This window comes from Epinephelus lanceolatus, chromosome 4, assembly GCF_041903045.1.
Source record: "Epinephelus lanceolatus isolate andai-2023 chromosome 4, ASM4190304v1, whole genome shotgun sequence".
Taxonomy (NCBI): Eukaryota; Metazoa; Chordata; class Actinopteri; order Perciformes; family Serranidae; genus Epinephelus; species Epinephelus lanceolatus.
This window is the reverse complement of record NC_135737.1, coordinates 40850115-40872982: the sequence shown is the minus strand read 5'-3', so window position 1 is coordinate 40872982 and position 22868 is coordinate 40850115. Positions and strand designations below refer to the sequence as shown.

General features: G+C 42.5%; 1 protein-coding gene across 1 annotated transcript; it reads right to left on the bottom strand.

Annotated features, from left to right (window-relative positions):
- Positions 1-1192: 1192 nt before the first annotated feature.
- pcsk7 (proprotein convertase subtilisin/kexin type 7) lies at positions 1193-21958 on the bottom strand. The gene is made up of 17 exons (XM_033631557.2): positions 21849-21958; positions 19887-20191; positions 19211-19447; positions 17087-17221; positions 15104-15269; positions 14908-14998; positions 14631-14685; positions 14337-14475; positions 14124-14224; positions 11684-11851; positions 10127-10231; positions 9891-9993; positions 5329-5485; positions 5005-5099; positions 4726-4831; positions 3398-3515; positions 1193-2764 (listed from the first exon to the last, which is right to left on the bottom strand). The coding sequence occupies exons 2-17, from the start codon at positions 20130-20132 to the stop codon at positions 2477-2479; spliced, it is 2310 nt and encodes a 769-aa protein (XP_033487448.2). The 5' UTR covers positions 20133-20191; positions 21849-21958; the 3' UTR covers positions 1193-2476.
- Between the last annotated feature and the right edge of the window lie 910 nt (positions 21959-22868).

Here is a 22868-nt window from a genome sequence, read left to right as displayed (position 1 = left end):
GTCTATAAGTTACTCACCCTATGTTACCTTGAATTTCTCAAGGAAAGCCGTTTTTCTCGCATGCCTCCACAGTGAATGAAGAATCCAAAAAAATGTAACCACTGTTCATACTGTGGAGAGTTTTATTAGTAAACTGTAACTATAAAATGAAAGGATGTTTTGCTGCCTCTCACAGCAGCTGGAGTCAGAGAAATAAATAACTAAATCCGCTGGGCCGACTGCCGGCGACCTTTAAGGTGGAACATTTACTTGTAATGTTACTCAATGCATGAGTTGACCATGACAATCCATCAGCACACCTTAAATATCACTGTGACAACTTTGACCATCACTTTAGTTTTTATACTTTATATGACATACACTTTTAATAATGAGTGGATCTTCAAGTGTTTATATATTAATTTTGAACGGGTTATGTGAACTGCATATATTCTAATCCTCACTTGGAGTTAAAAAAAGCGTCACAGAGCGTCGTTCCTGTGGGCTCCAGCAACACTAAACCCCTGAGCTTGCCTGAGAAGGACTAAATGCACAAACCTGCTATTTTTAAATATCCCATGGAGAGAGACTCTCACTGTTTCTCACTGTCTGCCTGTTTTATTTTGTTCTGCAAATGTCAGCATGCAGCCTCGTTCTGTGGACGTTAAACGAGGTGCAGACTTCCATCTGTGTCACCAGTAATGAGGAAATACAGTAAGTGCTGGACAGAGCAGTGAGTGACAACAACCCCGCCCACATTAAGAGTACTGTTTGTGGTGGAAATGCTAGGGTCTAGGTACCATGTCTGAAGGGTTACTGTTGGTTCCAAAGCTACCATACTGTGTTTGGTGGAAACGGGGCTTTAGTCTTGTTTAATTTCTGAGTGAGAATTCTTTTGCCATTTTTACCACCTTCAGAGAATTTCTTGTGCAGAAACTAGAACCAGGGTTTAAAATGAACCTTTTAGTCCGCTTGCCACTGTGGCTGCTGGATTCCAAAATCCACCAGCAACTCAATAGATCACTGTTGGTTTCTATTTTTTTTTGGCTGGTGACTGAAGCAAATCTAGCAGCCACTTGCATATTTTACAAGCATTTGGCTGGCAGCTGGTCCTAATTTCCAACCCTGACTACCAACATGTCAAACCATAATAAGTGTGTGGTTTTTGTGTGTAACTGTGTTTGAGAAACCATGTTAACAATCTAAGATGATATTCCATCAACAGTTTTTTATTATCATTCCGATCACCTGTGACTTGCACAGCAAAACACAGTTTCCAACTTCACTCCAAGCGCTCCTTTCCATTAAAAAATTAGAGCTCTTTAATACATTCTTAAAAACACTTTGTATAAATCATTAAACACAGTTGGTATAGATATCTATACAGCAGGCACACATTGTGTATATATTACACTTCTTAAAAAAATACATATACAAATCCCACACTTGAAAATCCCACTTCAAGTTTTCATCAGTAGTTGGTTGATAAACCCGCAGATAATGACACCAGACTTAAAATCACCTCAGAAAATAAATCTTATTTTGAAAAATACGTCAGTATTCTCTTAAAACCTCACATATGAGGACAAATTCTTTCAAGGAAGACCTTACATATTACAAGAACACCCACTCATGTCACAACACACACACTCAGGGGGGCAGAAGATCACACACACACTCTCACACACAGCAGATTCCTACTGTCCAGTAGTGCACATCATATTTTATCATACCTTATGGTTTAATGACCCCACAGGTGTCAGTAAAGTGTACCCCATTAATCTGTAAGCTCAGTTCTTTCACATTTACACGCAGACAAGCCTGTTTACACACTTTGACGCATGCAAACATGCAATTATACTGCAACATTTAAACATTTTCGGTCCCAAACCTAATCCTGGTGGGAACTAAAACACCTGGACTAATACAATTTCCTCACTTTGGAGATTTTTCCTCATTTTATCTTTCTTTACGAGGACATTTGTTCGAGGGACCAGTGAACAAGAACTCACACACACACCACATGTACCGTCACGACATAGATTATCATAAAAGGCCACGTTTGGGGAATGCAGACATGGACAAAGAGTCCACTCTTCAGTCAAGTCCATCTGCAGACTACACTGTGACCCCCCCACCACCACAGATAATGCCTGGTTCACACTACACGACATGAACCCTGATTTTCCACTCGCCGAAGGTTTTTGGAGCTCCCTGACAAAAGTCCCAGAGAAGAAGCGAGGTTGTGAGTCGACCTGCGCATCACGCACACTCACCTGGGAATCCTCATGGTGACGGATCTTGTAGTGTGTGACTCCCCGTAGTATGAAAACTACGGCTCCAAGACAGTTAGTTATGTAGTATGAACAGTACCGGGATCTGACGACTATAAACGTCGTGCAGTGTGAACTGGAGACCAGGGAGGAGAGGGTGGAAGCCTGAGACGTCCCATGAGATCAGACAGCGAAAAGTTTAAGACCCATCATCTGGCTCAGTGCTATGTTGTCAGCCGCTCTCCACTTAAAAGCGGCACTTTGGCCTCGGAGTCCAACACTGCATGCAACTCCACCCCAGAGTCCCGCTCCTCTTCGTCCACATCCTCCTCCTCCTCCTCCTCTACCAGCGCCTCCTCCACTCCTCTCCCTCTGCGGCCTTTCCTGGCCTGGTGACCTCCCCGTCTCCTGCGCAGGCAGAGGAGGCCCCTGAGGTCCAGGTTGGCCAGAGTGACCTCCAGTGTGTAGTAGAGGGACCAGAAAAGAGCGAAGCAGCCCAACAACAGCAGGAACTGGAGGGGAGGACAAGAAGAGAGGTAGAAGAGGTAAATAACAACAGCGTGTGTGAATGGGTGAATGTGACAGGTAGTATGAAAACACTTGGAGTGGTCGGAAAACTAAAAAGGTGACCAAGTCCTATTTCTTGCTAGCTGATGTCCCTCCTACTTTTCCACAGATCCAATAATGATGTCTAGTTTAAGGCTTCAAATAAGAGGTTATGGTTATATGGACAAATATAAATATCTAGGATTTAGGTCTGCTAGTCCTCGTGACACAGAAATGGTTTGAATGCAGCCTGAGATGAAGTGTGAGGCTAAGCTCAGGACACATAGGCCCTAAATAGATAAAAGGGGAAATGCATAAAAGAGAGAGCTTCTCGAAACTGGTCAGATGTGTCTATTGTTGAAATTGAGCTAAAGTAGGCCAATCCCTCCTTCAACATATCCCAACATTCAACTTAAAAAAGATCCTCCTTCAGGTTGTTTACTCTGAGTGAGTAGGAACATTTCTGATTTGCCTAGAGGTGGAACTATCACTTTAATGTGGATTTAAATGTGGAGCAGGGAGCAGTCTGGTTGTGTCAAGACAAAGGTTAGAGAGAGACAGACAGATATGGTAAACATGTATAGTGTTGGATAGTTTACCTTGAGGCTGTTGGAGGTGAAGGGGCTGATGATCTCTGGAGGGATGTCCAGGCCTGGAGGACAGGGCAGAGAGAAATTGCTGTCCAGATACTTGCCACTCATCGCCTCCTCCAACAGCCTGTCAATCAACGCATAGCCAGTTAACATGCAGAATATCTTCCCAGCTTTGTGTCAGTTAAAAACACTGAGCCAGTCAGGTGACAGGTATTCTAACCAATTCAGTACAAGAAATTAAGATGCAGGCTAATCATTATAGACACTGCTGTATCATGACTATACCCCTGTGCTCTGTTCCTCTGCTGTTGCTGTGTCTTCTCTCTCCAGGGCTGCAGGGGGCTATCAGCAGCACCTGGGCCCAGTGTGCCCCATGCATACATGCAGGAGCAGCAGCCAAACCTTTGGGGCAGATTTCCTCACCTCTGTGTTGTGGATTTTGTTCTCTTTTCTCTGTTTTTACGGCACAACATGTAGCACATGTATACTCATTCACTCACGTCACTATTGACTATGAAGATTCATCCCACCTACAGTATCCATTTGCATTTGTTGGTGATTTTTGTGGCAAATAAAAGACTTTATTAATTAGTATAATGTGTGTCTCCTGTTTCATATGAGTAAAGGAAATCTACGCTAGGCTAATTAATACAATGTAAATGCCAAAGGCTTGATGCTAATAACGTTAGCATATTATATTTGTTTGGAAAATGTGTTTAGTCTATGACGGCTATTTTGTTGGTGAACCTTGAGCTAAATTTTGTAATGCTTCCTATATTAAATGTTGCTGTTGTCCCTGGTTTTATATGAGTAGAGGAAAAGTCTGCTAGCCGCTAGGCTTATTTATACAATGTAAAATACCATAAACTTGTTCTAATGACATTAGCATGTTGTATTTGTGGAGAAAGTATGTCCAGATAAAGACAAGTGTTTTGTCTGTGAATGCTGTGAGTTATAGTGAAGCTGATTTGTGTACTTGTGTTTGAAATTGTCGCGATTAAAAGCCATGTTTTTTAATCGACTAAACTTTGCAGCACTTCACAGAAACCCCGCCCCCAACTAGTGTTTTGAAGGTGTCACTGCAGAGTGACACAGACACACTCACAACGGCATAGGCTCTGCATAGAGCTGATGCACAAGTATGTTTGTTTGATCGGCTCTGAAGACAGAAAACAGAGCAACAGCAGAGGGGCTGTTACAAAAATAGTTGTCACAAGTAAATAAAATGGGAATGAAAACAACACAGGTCCAAGGAAGGAAACCACAAGCAATCGACAACAGAGACAATCTCAGTGCTGTCCTGATGGCAGCATGAAAAGCCTGCGAGGTCTTACCTCTGTCTGTCCTTGACCTCGCTGAAGGTCATAGAGGAACCATACAGGGTCAACTGCCACTGCTTCAACATTCCCACAGCTGCACACTGCTCAAGTGCTGGCTCCTCTGCAGGAACAGAGAGAAGGGTCAGTGTGGGCAGGAGAGGTACTCTACATGTCAAAGACGACTATACAAGAGACAGATATGTGAGTGCTCATGACTTCCATTCCTACAAAGACATTCCCGTGCCTTTGCTGACGATATCTGTCACTTGTGTCAGTGCGTGAGCAGAGTCTTACTGTGGTCCGTTATCTTGAGGGTGTACTGGCCTTCAGCTTTCTCTCCCCAGCAGCGCACCGTGGAGAAAGTCCAGTCCTGGTAGCCTGCAGGGTCTCTGTGTGCAAAGAGACTGCTTAGTTACACTGCAATCTAAAACATTTTCATGTGACCACAGTTCATCTGAGGTGCTGTTATATCTGACGACTGCTAATTTGCTTTGCATCTAAAACACTTAATTCTCCTATACTCAGTAAATTAAGACATTGATTTACTTTTTTTGCTTTTGAACACATTTTTTACACGTCTTACTGTTCTTAAAACAAAACCAATGCCTGGGTTTGTACCTGTCGATGGCCCGGCGTGCCCCGATGACTGACGTCATACCGCTAGGGCAGACCAACACAACCTCTAGGTTGCCACGGCAAGGGTGGGTTATCGTCACAGTAACAGCCACGTGCTCCAGTGTCTCCATTCCAGACTGTCTCAGGTCTGCAGCAGAGACTGAGGGAGAAGAGGGAGCATCTTAGTGTTTGAGTGTGCATGCAAGTGTGTGTGACAATATTCTGCGCTAAAAAGAACAGTTATGTGCCCATATGTGCAAAAATGTTATCTTTCATTAAAACAAATTAAAATGTCAACATGATTAGGAAGATGTGAAAACATAATTCTGCAGTCTACTTGAATAATTCAACATGGTTTCTGCAGAGTTGAATTTAAGACCTTTTTAAGAGTGCATAGAAGACATTTTAATACCAATCACACTGGCCACAGTGTGAAAAGTATGACAGAAAATCTGTGGGGACGATGTGGCCTGGAATGATTTATTTCTTTATAACTTTATATATCACTTATCACTTTATATATCCAAGAGTCAAGCATAAGATGCATGGATGGATTAACTAATAAATAAATATTAATTAATTCAAATTCATTTAAGTATTTGCTGAAATAACTCTTGCCGAATATGAGATGATGAGCTCCCTAGCCACAGTAGCTAGCAGCATTAGGGCTGTGATGAGAACTACATCACCGCAATACTGCGGTCATGTGACACTACTGCCGTTTTTTTGTTGCTGGAGTCAATATGATAGATTAATTGAAAAATGCACTACGTTGGCTCTCATGCAGCTGCCTGCATCTGTCTGCTGTCACCGCTCTGTAGCTTCACTCAACGTCCCCATAATAGCAGTTACTGGAACTGCAACGAGAAGAAGAGTGAGATGGCATCTGGATGCGGACAAGAGATTGTACCAGATTATCACAGGTTATGAATTATACAGGAACATCCATGATGTACAAACTAGACATGCAGGATATATATCAAGCTAATAAATTATCGAACGATAATGGGACATTTTTACAATTATGTATTTTTCCGATTATTAAAATTAAAGCAGATAAATAGCGCTGATAACACAAAGGAAGACTGATACACCAGAGAATTACACAGTAACACTGGGCTTCATAATTTCCCTCACTCTTACTGTTAACTATAAATGTAATACTTATTAAAACTCATTTTATGTTCACATCCCTGTATTTATCAAGTTGATCTGTAGTGTAAGGTTATAAGGGGGTAGGGGCATTGAGTGTAGGCCATTTGATAATACCCCAGAAAGTCTCCCTCTTTTTCACAGCCTAATGTTGGCAGGTATGGAAGAGTCGGAGCTGTTCTTTGTTTTTGTTGTGTTTATAGTGATGTCAGTTAGATTTGAGTCAAAGCTATGGGATATTAAATCATCCATATTTTCCCACTAAATCTCAGCCTTTCTTACCCCCAGGTGTGCATGAACTACAGGTTACACACTTCTTTTAAGATACAAAAATATGATGTTTATCTTATCAGTTATCAGCCATGAGAAGCAGGTAATTATCGGTATTGGTTGAAAAAAATCATGCAAGCCTGAGATAGTTGCACACCGGGAAAAAAACTGCAATTAAAACTAATTCTTTGTAAATTCAATCCTCCATCAGATTCTGGATGTTTCTTCACCACTTTCTCCCCGTGAAATATCAGTCAGTCCCACTGACCACCTCCCGCCCTCCAGCTGCAAGTGTCTAGTAATTTCCTGGTATTTCATGGGCTCTGATTACTAATGAGCCGTGGTGCTCTCTGACCATGTAGGGCTACACACATCCTCGGGCCAGAGAGGGACGCAAAGGGATGGGGGAGCGAGAAGTGTAAACAGAGGTGTGGAAGAAAAGACAGAGAGCTGGGGGGACAGATGTAGAGAGAGACAGGGAGGGGAGTGACGGTCAAGTGGAGAATTGGCACTGAGAGGGCGAGTACAGGGGATGTGTGGATGCTGAGAGTGGAAGGGCAAGAGAAAGGACAAAGGGCACTAAGAAAATATTATTGTGGGGAAAGAGGACATAAAGGACAGAAATTGAGGTAGAGAAGTGGATAGAGAAGGATTTAGAAGGGATGCATCTCTAACACTGATTCTGTGCCGCGGAAAATTCCACTGTACTGGTATGTGGGGACTTTATATGAATGTCAAAAGCTGACACTTCTGATTTAAACTCATCTATTTGTATCAATAATATACTCCAAACGGGGATAAGAGGATAAGAACATACTTTGGGGAAATGTGTGGGAAAATACTGTCTGCGTCTCTAAGAGCCAAAATGTTTTACTTCTTCATTTTAAGATCTGTAACAGAGTTTTCTAGACCCTGCATGAGACAAGTACACAGTCCAAGTTGTTATATGTGCCAACTGGAAACCAATAAAGACATGATGTAGAAGTGTCACCCTGTTTTGGGGAAGAGTATTAAAAGTTTTGTCCGAGTTGACAGGCCAAGGCTTGATACAGAACCAGACTTTGCTACTACTGCTACTTTTGCTCATAAGCCTTGAGTCCTGGCTTTCATGTGGATGCCACTTGATGCACTCCACTAACCCAAACACAGCTGCAAAATAAGTACACACCCTTCATCGTTATGGCACTTACTGATGGCAGTGGGCCCCCAGCAGGAAAATTCACCATGCTGCACCACAAAAACTGCTAAGGAAGTGACACACAGATCAATGTGTCAACCTGGCATCCAAATTCTCCAGATCCTAATCTGATCCGAGTACTCATGGTATGAGCCGGTATCCCAGAGGTACCCCTGATCCAGAGTCGGGCCTCCTTCTCCTTGGATTGGACATGGTGCTGGCTTGTAGAGGCACAGACATAGGACCTCTGGGGGTGCCTTGTGGTGTCTGGCACCAGGGCGTCAGCGGAGGATCCTTTGAGTCCTGTGGATTGTGAGGTGGGGTGCCGAGCATGTCCCACAGATGCTCGATCAGATTAGGATGTGGGGAATTTGGAGACCCGGTCGATGTCTTGAGCGCTTTGTCACATTCCTTGAGCCATTCCTGAAGTAGTTTTTTTGGCACTTTTGTCGGGGAGTGCCGTTGCCATGAGGGGGGTACTTGGTATGCAACAGTGTTTGCGTGGATTGTGCAGGTCAACTGGACCCAAAGGATCTCAGCTGAACACTGCATTGTAACAAAATGATCAGTGCTATTCACCTATCTGTTTGCAGTTTTAATGTTTTAGCTAATCGGTGTAGATATTAATAGATATGACAGTGGTACATATTCAAGTCTTTGCACACCCATACACCCATACTGCCCACAGTAAACTGAGTAAAGTATAATGTGCAGTGTTCCTCTGTTCATGGTATTTGCATTTTTTATTTGCACTGCTGCATATGACCACATTTCCACAGAGGAGGATTTTGCCTCTTTTTGGAATGGGCACAGATTTATGAGGGTGGGCCGCTCCAATAAACTCTATGTGATCATAAACTTTGAGCATGCATTGACGAAAATGAATGGAGAGATTAGGAGCTCATTGTAGCTGTACATTTTGTCCTCTCTTGTGAGTTCTTGCCCCTTTTTCAGAACAATTTTTAATCACAATCTTTCTCTGTACTTAACTTCAGAAAAATCCAAAGATCCACTGACATGACCAATGACCAACAACTGCTGCACATTTTCATAAGTGAACCCACTCCCTGCTGCGGTGGACTGACAGTACCACAGGGACGTGACTGGTTTTATTATTAGGACGTAGCCAGTCACTGTGTGCATGTTCATAAACACACAGACACACATTCGTAGCGACTGTGTTCACATGGGAATACATTAGCTGATAAGGCAGCCAAAACACATAGAAACTACAACAACAAACACTGCTGAATACTGTGACAGGCAGACCTGAACTCTGTCACCAACAAAAAGCATTTGTCAGTCATCTGACCGAGACTGAACAGAGGATTAAAAGGCAACATGTGCATTACAGTAGTTTGACTAAATTTCACTTTGTGAGTCTGCCCTGTAACTGTCAGCAACTGTTTGTTTTGTCCTTAATAAAGTCCTGTTGCATGAGACTACACACACACACACACACACACACACACACACCCACACACTCCTGACTGTGGCGAGGCCATAAAAGAAGGAAGATACAGATTGAGTGAGGAGAGGAAAAGAGACGAGGGAGAAGGAAAAGTTTGTGCTAGAATGAGGTCACTGTGAGCATGTGTGAAAGCGTGTGTGTGGGAGAGAGAGACAGATCACATACACACACACTGTGGAATATGACAGAATCGGAGCTGTGAGAAGTGAATAAAGGAACAACATCTACTGAGAGGAGTTATAAAATACAAAGACAGATTAGGAACAAAAAAAAAAAAAGAAATTGCAGCAATCAGGACAAATCTCTCTCAGTATTTCAATGTGGACGCAGGAACTCACAATCAAGAGAACATTGCCTAATATGGAAAGGCAGACTGACTCAGGAGCAGGCAGGGAAGGAGGGAGGGAGGGAGTCAGCTGCATAGTACAGTGTGTAAACTCAACAAGCAGATGTCCAGTACAGAGCAGAGAGTTGGAGAGGAGCAGACAGGGTTACCTTTCCAGGTGTGGATCAGCTCGTCGGGATAAGCTGCGATGGACACTTCCTCCTTTATTACTGAGCTCTGATAGGACACGAGAAACGGCACTGACTCCCACACCTGAGAGAGCACAGAGAAAACTTAGAGCTCTGGTGTTATAAAATCATGTTTATAATCACTTTGACAAAGAACAGACACAATACATTATTTAAATTTAGCTTGCAGCCCTGCTCGTGTGCATGTATGGATGTACCTTGGCAGCATTGACGAGTCTCCATGCATTGAGCACACCAAAGCCGTGCTGGTGGCTGTGGTAGAAACCTGCTCCGTTCTTCCTCCAGTCTGCATTGGTGTCACACTGTTGGAACAAATACAAATAACACACGGCTAAGTTTACTTTTTTGTTTTTATTAAGTAAAGTCATTTTGTTTCTTTTCATCAAAAAGGATCTTTTCAAAGGTTTTCTAACCCGTGGTGAACTTGTTCCACCGTATGAACACAGCCTCCCTGTTTCATTCATTAAACGACCTTCTTGAAGAGGTCAGTGTTACAATATTTGGGCATATCCAAAAACCTTGATATCCAAGTCTTTCATAGTGTTTGAAAGCAGGCGTGTTTCTGGTTTGTGTAGGTCTCTATGACAACTCATAGAGCTGACCTTAAACCATGGATTTTAATATCTAGATACCGGATGTCAAGTTGGCATCCATTCATTCCAGTGGAGTTGCTTGTCTGGCGCATACACCAAAAACGTTTTCTATCGTCTGGGGTTCCTTTCGCGGTATGCGGCCCACTCAATATGTGCAGTAATGTTTCTTCCACTGGCCCCGCCCGCTAGTTCCCGCTCGGCTCATAGGCTTTACACTGTGATGAAGTCATGGATTTTTTAATCGCTTTTCTCAGCTTGAAGAAAGTTGTACATATAAACCACCATGTCAACAGTTTACAGATGTCTTTTACAGTGGTGACCTAGGGGAACAACACTTGCTGTGCTACTGGGGATTTTTGCGCAGCAATACCGCGAGTGGCCACTTGGAAAAGTTTGCTCCAAGGGCAAGTGGTTTTCCTGGGGACCTGCTGAAACCAGGCAAGAGACTTTGTCGCAAACTGTAATAAAACCCCCAGTTGAGACGCATATTCTGTGTGGGCTGCCAGATAATGCTATTAAAACTCAAACAATACCGTGTCTTAATTAGGGACCTACAACCTACCTGCAACTAACGATTATTTTCATTGTCGACTAATCTGTCAATTATTTCTTCGATTAGTCGACTAATTATTTTATCGAAAAATGTGTTTAAATGCTGAAAAATGTCGGTCTGTCTCTCCCAAACCCCAAAATTATGTCATCTAATGTCTTGTTTCGTACTCACGCCAAAGGGTTTTAGTTCACCGCCATCGGAGAGTGTGAAAAGCTGCCAATATGTGAACGTAAGAAGCTGCAGTAAGAGTATTTTGAGGTACTTTTATAGTACTTTTCTATTAAAAATGACTAAAACCGATTAGTCGACTACTAAAATAGTCACAGATTATTTTAATAGTCGATTAGTCATCGATTAGTCTTAATCGGAAAACGCTAAATTCCGTAAAAAAAAGGCCTTTTTCGGAATATCCAAATGGAATATGCTGTTTGCATGACCCTTATCGAATGTAGAATACTGTCATATGTGGAATGGCAGTAGAATATTAGTGTGCATATGGGCATACCAACTGTTTTCCCGCACAGTTGTGACACAAGTATCCAGGTGACTCAAGTATCTACAAAGGCCTGTATACTAATGGACGCCACAAGATATTTCATCAGGCCTACCTTGGTGGCCGTATAGGTGATGATGTGCTGAACGTCCCTCCAGCTGAGACAGGGGCGGACCTGCAGCATGAGGGCCACCATTCCTGCCGCCAGCGGGGCAGCAGCAGAGGTACCGGTGTGGCCATCCGTACAGCCGGTGCCCTTCTGCATGAACCAGTCTGACGTCACCTGCAGAAACAGATGGATGGGCTGATTGGAGATACAGCAGTGGAGATTCACGCACAGTACAAACACAGCAAGGGTGGTAACAGCTCTGGCAGGAGACCAAGTGGCACTCACATATGCAAATATACTTTAACAGATGAGTGAATACAGTCAGAGTGAACACAAACTGCCCTTGAACATGAGGGTTCTCAACCTGAACTAACAACTAGCAGACAGCACTTCATCGGGCGCCAGAGGCATCCTCGCCAACCGACATATTTACTGCAGGTGGACAAGAGTTCAGCTCTGTTTGTGTACACTTAATGGAGTACATGAGGACTGTATGACAGGGGTTTAAAGCCCTGGGGAGGTCCAGCTTTTTAAGAGATGAAAGGATGAAAGAAAAAAAAAACACATTGTACAAACTAAAATGAAGAGTAGTAAAGTAAAAACGTATATACACAGAGGATGGAAATGTAGAGGAGTTTGAAATCCTAAATGGAGAGAGGGGTGGACGGATTTATGGAGGAGATTAACTTTATGAGCAAAAAAGGACGGCTATAATATTGTTTTACAGGTTTGTCTCTCATCACTACAGGTATGGACAGTAAAATCTGCTTATATGCACGGCACACAAGTTCAAACATGTCTCATACGTCTTCCGTTGTAAACCATCCGCTGATACACACATTAGTGACAGCCTGTCTGACAGAAGGACCACAGAGATGTGGGCTGAGGAATTCCCAGCCCACATGCAAACACGTGGGCCTTTTCCAACAGCTGTTCAGGTCATGTAGAAGGCTTTGAGCTACTACGCAGAGTTGTGCATGTTCATCCAGAGCAGCTGTCTGTGTGGTGAGTATACAAGCATCATTAGCAGGCAAGTTCTGCATCTTAACAAGCTACATGTTTGTGTTTATAATTTCCATATGTTGCCTTGTAATTAATTAGAGACACTGAATCCCAAATTCCCAAAGCTATTAATTAGGGCTTACATAATCAAGTATCACTGACAAATCAGTCTCGAGAATAACACCAAGTTTGACGGGAGAATCTGAATGAAACTGCCATCAGCTGATTTTTCAAAAGCTGATCAGGGAACTTCAAATTCTGTGACTTTTCCAGGCTTTACAGAACACTGTGATAAAACGGATTTGTGAGGGCAGCTGTTCTTGGGAGACTCTAAACGTGTTTTTTTTGGCCTGTGAGTACACTGTGGTCAGTGGTGGATGAGCCATCTCCAGAGAGAGCCAAGCCCTGCTAAGCTGTTCTCCCCCAGGCGATGACATCCAGGGGCCAAACTGTGTTGTCATGGAGACGCCCACAAACAGTGGCAAATAGAGTTCAGTGGCTTCGAAGGGCTCTTACTCCTGTCATCGTCCGTCGTTGTTTCAGATGAAAATAGTCTCTGCTTCTCCTCATGTGGAGCTGCTGTTTCACAAGCTTTCAAACATTTCTTACAATCACTTAATTCATAAGTTTTAGACCACATTGAAATTTATATATAAATATATATATATACATATATATATATATATATATATATATATGTATATTTCATTTTACATGTCATGGTGTGGAATATGGTATCTGCAACTGCTCCATTGTGAAACTGGGAACAACTACAGTATATAATATATGATGTTGACGTTACTGGAACATTCGCAAAACCACCACTAGCCCCATGTTCAGATGAAACATGTTTGGACAGTTTGCATCGTCAGCGCTACAGAGATCAGAAGTCATGACATCACATCCTGGGTAGCTTCTGTTCCACTAGCCAATGTCCCTTGCAGTGCAAACTCTCATTCAGCATATCTTTCATCTGTTTTTCTGAAAAAAGTGAAGCATATAACTGGGGTCCATATTCTAAGAAAAATCAGCAGCCCAAATTAAACGATCTCTGGTTTGATAAACAGTTTCCCGCCATTGTGACGATTACACTGTTAGACAGGCAGTCAAATTGGGTCCGGGTCAACCGTGTGTGGTTTTAGACAAACTGGAACCAAACTAAGACCCTTCTTTTCAGGCGGTCTCGGTCCAGTAGTGTAGTCTCTACTCAAATATATTTACAGCGTTTAAACCAGCCTAAAATAACCAAACCAAACAGGCTAGGTGTAACAGCACTAGTAAAGTGAATCACTAATGACATCATCTATTGTCTTTTTTTTTTACTTTAGACTAGCTCCTCATTGACTTCCTGCTTTCCTGTTGTTCCTCGTGCCACTACTCATCCACTCTGTGGCCTAGTCATCTTTTTTGTGTATCGGTTTTTGTGTGTTCAGATAAGACTTACAATGTTCCTCATCTTGCCGCCCCCGCTGCTGAAAGTGACAGCCAGCATGGACGCACACTCTTCAGCGTAGAAGGGCATCCTACCTTTCTCATCGACCGCTCCTGCAAAAGACACGTATAATGATTATTTATGGCCCGACACACACACACACACACGTGTCCACACCCCGAACACGTGTGTACACTCACTGACCTGAGAGCCTCTGTGTCTTACCGATTGTGATGGTGTAGATGGAGTTGGCGTAGCCGTCATAGTTGCAGTTGTCATCGTATTGACCTCCGTTGCCACTGGCAACCACAAAGATGCTGCCAAAGCCATGTCTGCCTGCAATCACCCCGTGCTGCAGAGCCGCCTGTGGGTGAAAACAAATTCATGCTGTAATAAGAAGATAAGACTCCACTTTGTGTATTTCTTGTTTTCCTCCATGCCTAGTCCTCTGTAATGTATCTGTTGCAGTGTACTGCCCCCTGCAGGACAAAGTCACAAATCCAACTGTCTTTCTCTTACCTTGCCCAGGGGATGGGGTCCATCCACAGTGTGTCCATCATCATCTGGACCCCAACTAGAGGAGACAAGAGTCTAAATCAGAATCCAAGCAAAACTTTCACAACATGGCATTTTGGCATAGTGAAACATGACACTAAATTACACAGAAAACACCAACATTAAACTGCAAAACGTTTGTGAAATGACACATGCACACATACACATCTGTGATAACCAACTGTGAATGATAAATAAAAAAATCAAATAATAAAAGCCACCAGAGAGACGTGTTTGTTACCTGCAGCTGTAGATGTCATTGACCTGGTAGTGCTTGTTGAAGGCTATGGCCTCCAGGCTGTCTGTCAGCGGACCGTCCAGGACTCTAATACCTGAGCAGTAACAACAAGTGAGAGCTATTACACTACATGCATTCACCCCTCTCAACGGCTCTTAACACTGAGACATCCTAGTTTGAAATTCTAAATTGTCCGTACCTGCGACCTTGCTGCCGTAGGCCACCCCCACGGCACAGAAGCTGTTGTTGGGAACGGCCGCGATCTCTCCGGCACATCGCGTCCCGTGGTGGTTGTCGCTGTGGACGTCTGGGTGAGGCATGGGGTCGGGGTCGTTGGAGTTCAGGTCGTAACTGCCCTCTGGACTCTGAGAGGGTTGAAAAATTATTAATGGAAAATGAGTGTCTGGTTTACACTCTGCTACTACTATAAAAAACTAACACATTCACTGAGCTCATAAGTCGCACTGAATTAGTTTATGTGCCGTTAACTTTATGGCTCTCTTCTTTTTTCCTGGTTGTTCCTGCCATAAACTGTAGACTGTTTTTACAGTGTCAAACTCTGCCTCCTCTTTGCTGTGAGTGACATGTCTTTAGTTTAGAAGTCTCCTCTACTCTAGTTAGTGCACAGATGTGCTCTTAAAGTAAAGGCAGGTCTTGCAGGTGCTTCATCTTGACTATCAGGTAAAAAGGCACTTGCAGATTGGGAATAGTGGTGAGTACAGTCTTGCTGGAAAACATCTAAATGGCTTCTTTGCTTATTGTTCTCACAAAGTTCAGTGATAACAGCAGGACACACCATTCTAAAGTAAAGGAATACTTCACCCCCCCCAAAATGACCATTTGTGTATCAATTGCTCATCACGTGTTATGCTGAACTGATAAAGGAAGGTTTATTTTCCTCACATGCCTCCATGGTGAACAAAGAATCCAAAAAGCGAGAAAATTCTTGATGAAGTGAAGTCATGGGTGACTGCGTTCACAACTGCAAAACATCTGGTAACAGACTCCCACGCAACTCCTTTAGTATAATCAGCATATGGTGCTGAGTCATATACTCAGCACCTCCCAAACAGACAGCAATTTCCAATAAGGAACTAAACGTAAAGTGAAACTTAATCTATGCTCTCTTCACAACCAGACTTCATTGGCAAATACAGTAATTTTACCTCACTGAACACAGGAGCAGCTGGTCTACGGCTGCCTCAATCAGTTAGTTTGTTTGTGTTATTGTTTGACTTTTACGTTTTAAAAGGATTCGTTCGGACCCCCCAATGTCACACAGAACAGCAAACAAACTGATGATTAAGGCAGTGGCAGACCAGCAGCTCTTGTGTTCAGCGAGGTAAAATTACTGTTTTTGTCGATGGAGTCTGGCTTTGAAGGGAGCATAGATTAAGTTTCACTTTGCGTTTAGTTCCTTGTTGGAAAAGGTGGTCTTTTTGGGAAGTACTGAGTGTAATAAATGAGACTTGGATTATGTGAAAGCTAGTATATAGTTCCATCCATCCCAAATATCTCTCTCCCCAGCAACGCTTTCCAGCTCTGCCTGGGGGACCCCAAGGCGTTCCAAGGCCAAATGAGATACGTAATCCCTCCAGCGTGTTCTGGGTCTGCCCCAGGGCCTCCTACCAGTGACACATGCCTGAAACACCTCTAACAGGAGGTGCAGTGGATCTACTCTGAGCTCCCTACGGATGTCTGAGCTCCTTACCCTATCTCTAAGGCTGAGCCTAGCCACCCCTCAGAGGAAACTAATTTCGGCGGCTTGTATCCGCGATCTCATCCTTTCGGTCACTACCCTGAGCTCATGACCATAGGTGAGGGTTGGGATGTAAATGGACCAGTAAATCCAAAGCTTCGCCACACCAAGCTGCCGATCCATCTCATACTCCATTCTACCCTCACTCCTGAACAAGACCCCAAGATACTTGAACTTGGAGTATATAGAGTTTTGATATAATTTTGCTTTCTTGCTAAATGATAAAGAACATCCCAGGTTTGTGGATTCTTCTTTCTCCAGAGGCATGCAGGATAAACAAGTTTTCTTCACAAATTTAACGTAACACAGGGTGAGTAATTGATTTGATTAAATAATCATTTGGAATTTGATGTATTCCTTTACTTATGAGGAAATATTTACTATCCATTGATCAAAGAATAAAATAACTAAGTTCTGACTTACATAGTTGGGCTGGATGTCCTGGTGGGTGTGCTCCACCCCGTCATCTACCACCACCACTGTGACCCCTCGGCCTGTGATGTTCCGCTCCCACACCCCTGTAACGTTGATGTCCATACCCTTTCTGAGGTAATTGTGCTGCAAGAACAAGGAGAGTAAGGAACAGATGAGGGAAAGTGGAAAATGAGAAACAGTACAGGATTTAAAATGCAAGTCATGGGTGTAAGATGAGATCATACTGTGAAGGAAATTTGAAGTGAGGGTGTCCAAAAGTGCAGGGTTCTCCTGCAGTGGCACAAAGACTGGCCAAACATTCCTATGGAGTGTTTTCATTAACTTGAAATGCACTTTGGTTACCTGATGTACATTCTTTTACTCACGCACCCCTTACACCTAACTGGCATCCTTTCAATAGTTTGTTTTAAGATTTTTATACAGTTGTTTTCTATTTGCAGGAGTTAATATTATTTTCCCAGCACTGATGCACAACAAGCTGCAACCTCAGAATGTAGGCCACCTCTCTTTTACCTGACACTAACCCTTACCATCATGCACAACAAGATCCAGGCTTCTGCAAAATGACCACACTCGCATTTTTGCTTCTGCAAAACTATACACCACTAACCAATGTTAATCTCTCACTTTGCATGTTGTGAACCACTGCATGAAGAAAATGTGACAACCCATTCTGATCAAGTAATTTAAACAAGAACATTTAACATGATTTTTTAAGGGGAATTGAATAATTTCCTGCAGTTATACAAGCACCACTTTGGCAGCAGCAGCATTGTTGTAACATGTAAATGTAATCAAATCTAATTGAATGCTGCCTTGTTAATTACTTGAGTAAACTGTGTAACCATATGCCACAAAAACATGGGTTATCTGTGTATATAACACAGCTGTTTAAAAGGTACATGAGGATTAATGACTAGCTGGAAAGATAAGTGATTGATTTCCACACTCCACTGTTGGGAACAGAATGATGTTATGTGTTTTACTATAAGTTGTGTTTCACTATATAAGTTTTAGATGTGTGAACAATGAGAATACTGAGATGATTTCAGCTGATCTGAATGTGTTTGCTTTGCAGAAGTGGAGAAGTACAGGAGAGGAAGAGACATGAAGTCTGAGGAGCACATACCGCAATGCTTAGATAATTAGTTTCATATATGGTAAAAAGAATAGAAAGTGATATACAGATAGTAAGGTACAGCACGTGTAGGGAGTTGTGTTGTTCTCTTGTCTTTCAAAACAGGAACCACGCCCCCACCGCCAGCGGGAAGGAGTCAGATTAACACGAGGCAGGGGCGTGGTGTGGTGAAGGAGGAAGTGGAACTGCCAATGAGAAGAGGACAACGCCTTGCGTGCACAATGACACTCTGTTACGCTCAAATATACTGGGTCAGGGAAAGGACAGGAGGTCAGACTTCGTTAACTGACACACCTTTGTTGTTCGTCAGGGACGTGAAGTTGAGACCCAGAGCTCTGTAATTTTATTCCTTTACTGCTTAATAAACTACATTAACTGAGACCGAATATCTTCTCCTATTGCTTCATTAAAGAACACGCAGGACTGAGCTCACACATAGCACATTAGAGAGTAGGATGAGACTCTTAGTCCATCACCACCCAACCCTTTATGCATACAGGATGCTGTGTGTAAAGGAATGAAAAAAGCAGGTGTGACTGGACTTATTCTAATGCCCTTGTTCACATGACCTATTGCTCTGCAGTCTAAGTGAGGTGCTACAACAGAGTCTTCATCTGCAATGAAGACGTGGGAGAGTGGGGGAGAGACGTGAGGCAAAGACACTGCATGACTACCCCGCTCTGGAAGGGATTACAATCACTGACCAACACAGGTATTTGGTAAAACCGTCCCACCATTTCTTAAGTTATAAATTCTGTCCAAACACAGCTTAAGTCTTGGCCTGTGCCTGCTCTTAAATGCTCTCCCTGGCAGCCACGATGCACTGTCATTGACAATGTGAAAGGAAAAATCATGTTCTCATCTTTGACACCATTAAGTTAATTTTAGGCTCTAGTCTAAGGCAAGTCTGACTATTACATAATTAGTGAGTTAGCAAGATGGTAGCAAAGATACACAACAGTCTAGAATCTCACCAGGTGCCACTGTTCAGGGTAGTTGGGATCATTGAAGGCCATTGACCTCTTCGAACGGCTCAGCACTCTGTCCTGAGAGTACCACAAGACATGAGGGTGGGCGGCCAGGACGTCCCCAGGCTGGACACGCTTGCTCCAAACACCAGCCACAGACCCAGGCTTGTCAGAACACAGCAAGTAGTGGCCTTCAAGCTGTCCAATCTGGCCCTGGTTCCTCAGCCCAGCCTGCTCTGCTACCTAGGATGGGGAGAATACTGATGATTAAGTACAAATTAAACTGGGACAATACTTCTAAAAGCAGGCAACTTGTGTTTTTTCCCCCTGACCTCGGCAACTTTAAAACAGATTAGATGAAATGCTAATATTTCCTGCAGAGGAAGGAGGTTGTTGCAGAAAATAGCATACAAATTGGGAGCATAAAGCATGAAGCAGGAGAAGGATGTGTATGAAAATATATGGAAAATTAAAATTATATAGGAAAACCAAATGCAGCGTTCCCACAAGTCGTAGTCTCACAATCAGTACCAAGTAAACAAGTATTGTAGCCCTATTACCTTCTGTTTTATTTGGAAAATGTCAGAACACAGAAATATGTTCCTGTGCTGTAGGAAAATTCAGTGACACCCTATAAATAGATTAAAATGTACATGCTGAAAGTGTTCATGAAGTACCGTACCCTGTTGGCTATCATATCCAGGTGCACACTCTGTTCACCAGGTTCTTCCTCATAATGTGGGCCAGAGCGCAGCCGGACAGCCCAGGACTGACCCAGGCCGCAGGAGAGTGACGGCCAGGGTGATGGAGGAGAGGAGGAAGAAAAGGGGATCGATGGGGTAACAGCAGGCAAGAGGGTCAGGAGCAAGAGAGTGAAGGAGGTCAGAAAAAGAAGAAGCAGGAATGTAGGAAAATAGGACGTTGCCATGGCAACGGAGGGTGACACACAGGGTCAACCGGGCAAACCCTCCTCATCTGAACAGCAACCTGGATATATGAGACAAAGACAGACGGGGGAGAAAAGAAGATCTTGTTAGTTGTGAGGACAATGACAGCGGTTGCTCGTCATCTGTGTGCTGCATTCAGAGGCCACTTATTGAATTCACAGCATCGCACTAACTGGATGCCACTTCAGAGAGCTGTGACTGCAGCACATTTGATTAACACTCTGTGGTTAATTCATTGTTCCTGCATGTGTGGCTGTGAAGAGGCTTTAACAGATGAATGCTATTCTATTAGCACTGTTCGGTTATAAAATCAAATAACAGAACACAAGCAAATACCTCTGAGTTCAAGTGAAACGTGAACACGTCTCTTTATTCGCTACCTACTATTGCCTTATTTTGTCACAACAAGGTGGAGAATGCATGAAGCACACTTCAGCTATGATATTAATAGAGTGCCCTATTAAAAGTGTGGCTGGAATTTAAAGTGAGGCTGGATTAACCTGTTAGGTGGCTTTACGTAATCTGCCACTCCCAGGCACAAAACACATGGCAAATTAAACGTGGCAACTAAATTATTTGTGCAAACACAACCAGTACACCTCTTGTGGAAGCTATTCGCCTGGCGATGAATTTAAACAAAGCTTCAATTTAGGATATGCACCATGTGAGGCCCCCAGGCATTTACCTGCTTTGGCCCCTTGGGCTTGACTATAGGGTAGTGTTAAATACTTTTTTAGTTAGCTATTTTACCTTAAATTCAAATGCACTGCATATAATAACATGAGCCAGACTCTGACACTCTGATCATGGACACTAAATGGAAAATAAATAAGATTACAATGAAATCATCGACCTAGATGTCACCGCTGTCAAGCCCACAGTTGGCTGGACTTAAACCACAGCCTACAAGTTTTCCTCAGTTACATTATCAGAGTTGGAAATTCGCACCAGACACCAGCCAAATGCTGATAACATATGCAAGTGGCTTTGTTCACCAGCCAAAAAACAATGGTAATCTATAATGTGGCTTCTGCTTATTTAGTTAATTTCCAACCCTTGTTTACTGCACTATAAAAACGACCCAGCACATCCAACGCCCAACTGTCCTCGAGCAACACACCGACTGGACCCCTGCCAGCTGCTTGGCTTAATACCTGTCTCACATTTTTTAAAACAATATACACCCATTACACAAACAGATAACGTCACATGTGTTATCAGCAGATCCCTCTTCAAACACTTGACTGACGTTAACAGTAGCTCAGATTTTAAAGACATCCAGCTACTGACATTCAGTGTTCCTTTTGGGTGACAGATGGTGAAAACAGCTGATATGTGATCGATTATAAACCTGTTAGCTCCCTGGCTAAGCTAGCTCTCAATTTTGCTGATTGTTTAGTTTTAGCCAGCAGGTCAGCTAGCTAGTTGGGCAGCTAGCTGAGGTTAGTCACTTAAAAGAAAGCGACTGTGTCACTCTACCGCCACAGCTTTGATGAATTCAGTAAACCAGTATAAGAAACAGACAAAAAAATACACACAGTAAAGTCAAAACAACGTGGATAGGGACGCCAGTTTTATCCGAGGCTCGCTAATTAACGCTAACTATTTATTTATATCGCTGTTCTTTGGTGAAATACGCCAGTACGAACCAGCAGACATGTCGGTTTATCGCGATAACACAACAAGTTGTATCCTACCTTCCCACTTGAGTCGTTTGTCGTCTGTTTGTTCAGAAATTTATGTTTAACATTAAGCTTGTCATCTCATTTCCGCAATACACAACGCACGCACAGCCCGAATGTAATACGTCATACAGTCGTTGCGTAAACGTCGTGCGTGCCACCTGATTGGTCCAGAGCCGCAGTGGAGATTCAGGTGCTACACCCAAGCATGTAAACATGGAAACATGTCACATCAGTGGTAAAGTGCTAATTACTTTTCTACTAATTGTTTTAAACTGCAATAATACTACCACAGCTGCTGCTGCTATCATTGACACTACTTTGCCTGTGTGTGTTTTATCATTAAAATATATAAAGTAGTTGTAAACAGTGGCCTAAGGTGGTTACAATGGGCTTGACATTGGACAACATCAACACACATATCACCCAGCATCCATCATTACATATCTGTATATAACAAAAATACTGGAGAAAATAAGAAAATATTATTTTAATTCAACCTTTTAATAGTTAATTTCTAGTTATAGAACAGTTGATATATGGAATAGCTGATTTAAAGTTGCAGAATATTTGATTTATGGTTATAGAATAAGCATATCATTTTTGTTATAGATGCTATTGACTATTTTAAACAAAAAATATAGGACAAGATAGAGATATAAGATAAGACAAGATAATATAATATCACCCAGCAATCATCATTACATTTGTGTATATAACAAAAAACACCAAAGAAAATAAGAAATGAAAACATTAATTCAATTTAACATTTTTAATAGTTGAATTTAAGTTATAGAATATTTGATTTATAGTTACACAATATCTGATAAATAGAAAAGTTGACCAATAGTTATATATTATTTGATTTTTAGAATAGTTGATTTATAGTTATAGAATAAGCATGTAATTTTGTGATAGATTATATTAACTGTTTTACAGGAAAAGATATAAGACAAAACAGAGATATAATATAGGATAAGAAAGATGATAAACTAAGCTAAGCTAAGCTAAGCTAAGATATATCACCCAGCAATC

Coding starts and splice junctions, on each gene's coding strand:
- pcsk7 (XM_033631557.2), bottom strand. CDS start 20,132: ATGGCAACGTCCTATTTTCCTACATTCCTGCTTCTTCTTTTTCTGACC. Junction 10,232..11,683: donor TCACCTATACGGCCACCAAG/GTAGGCCTGATG, acceptor TTGTTCCAACAG/TGTGACACCAATGCAGACTG. Junction 5,100..5,328: donor GCACGCCGGGCCATCGACAG/GTACAAACCCAG, acceptor CTTTGCACACAG/AGACCCTGCAGGCTACCAGG.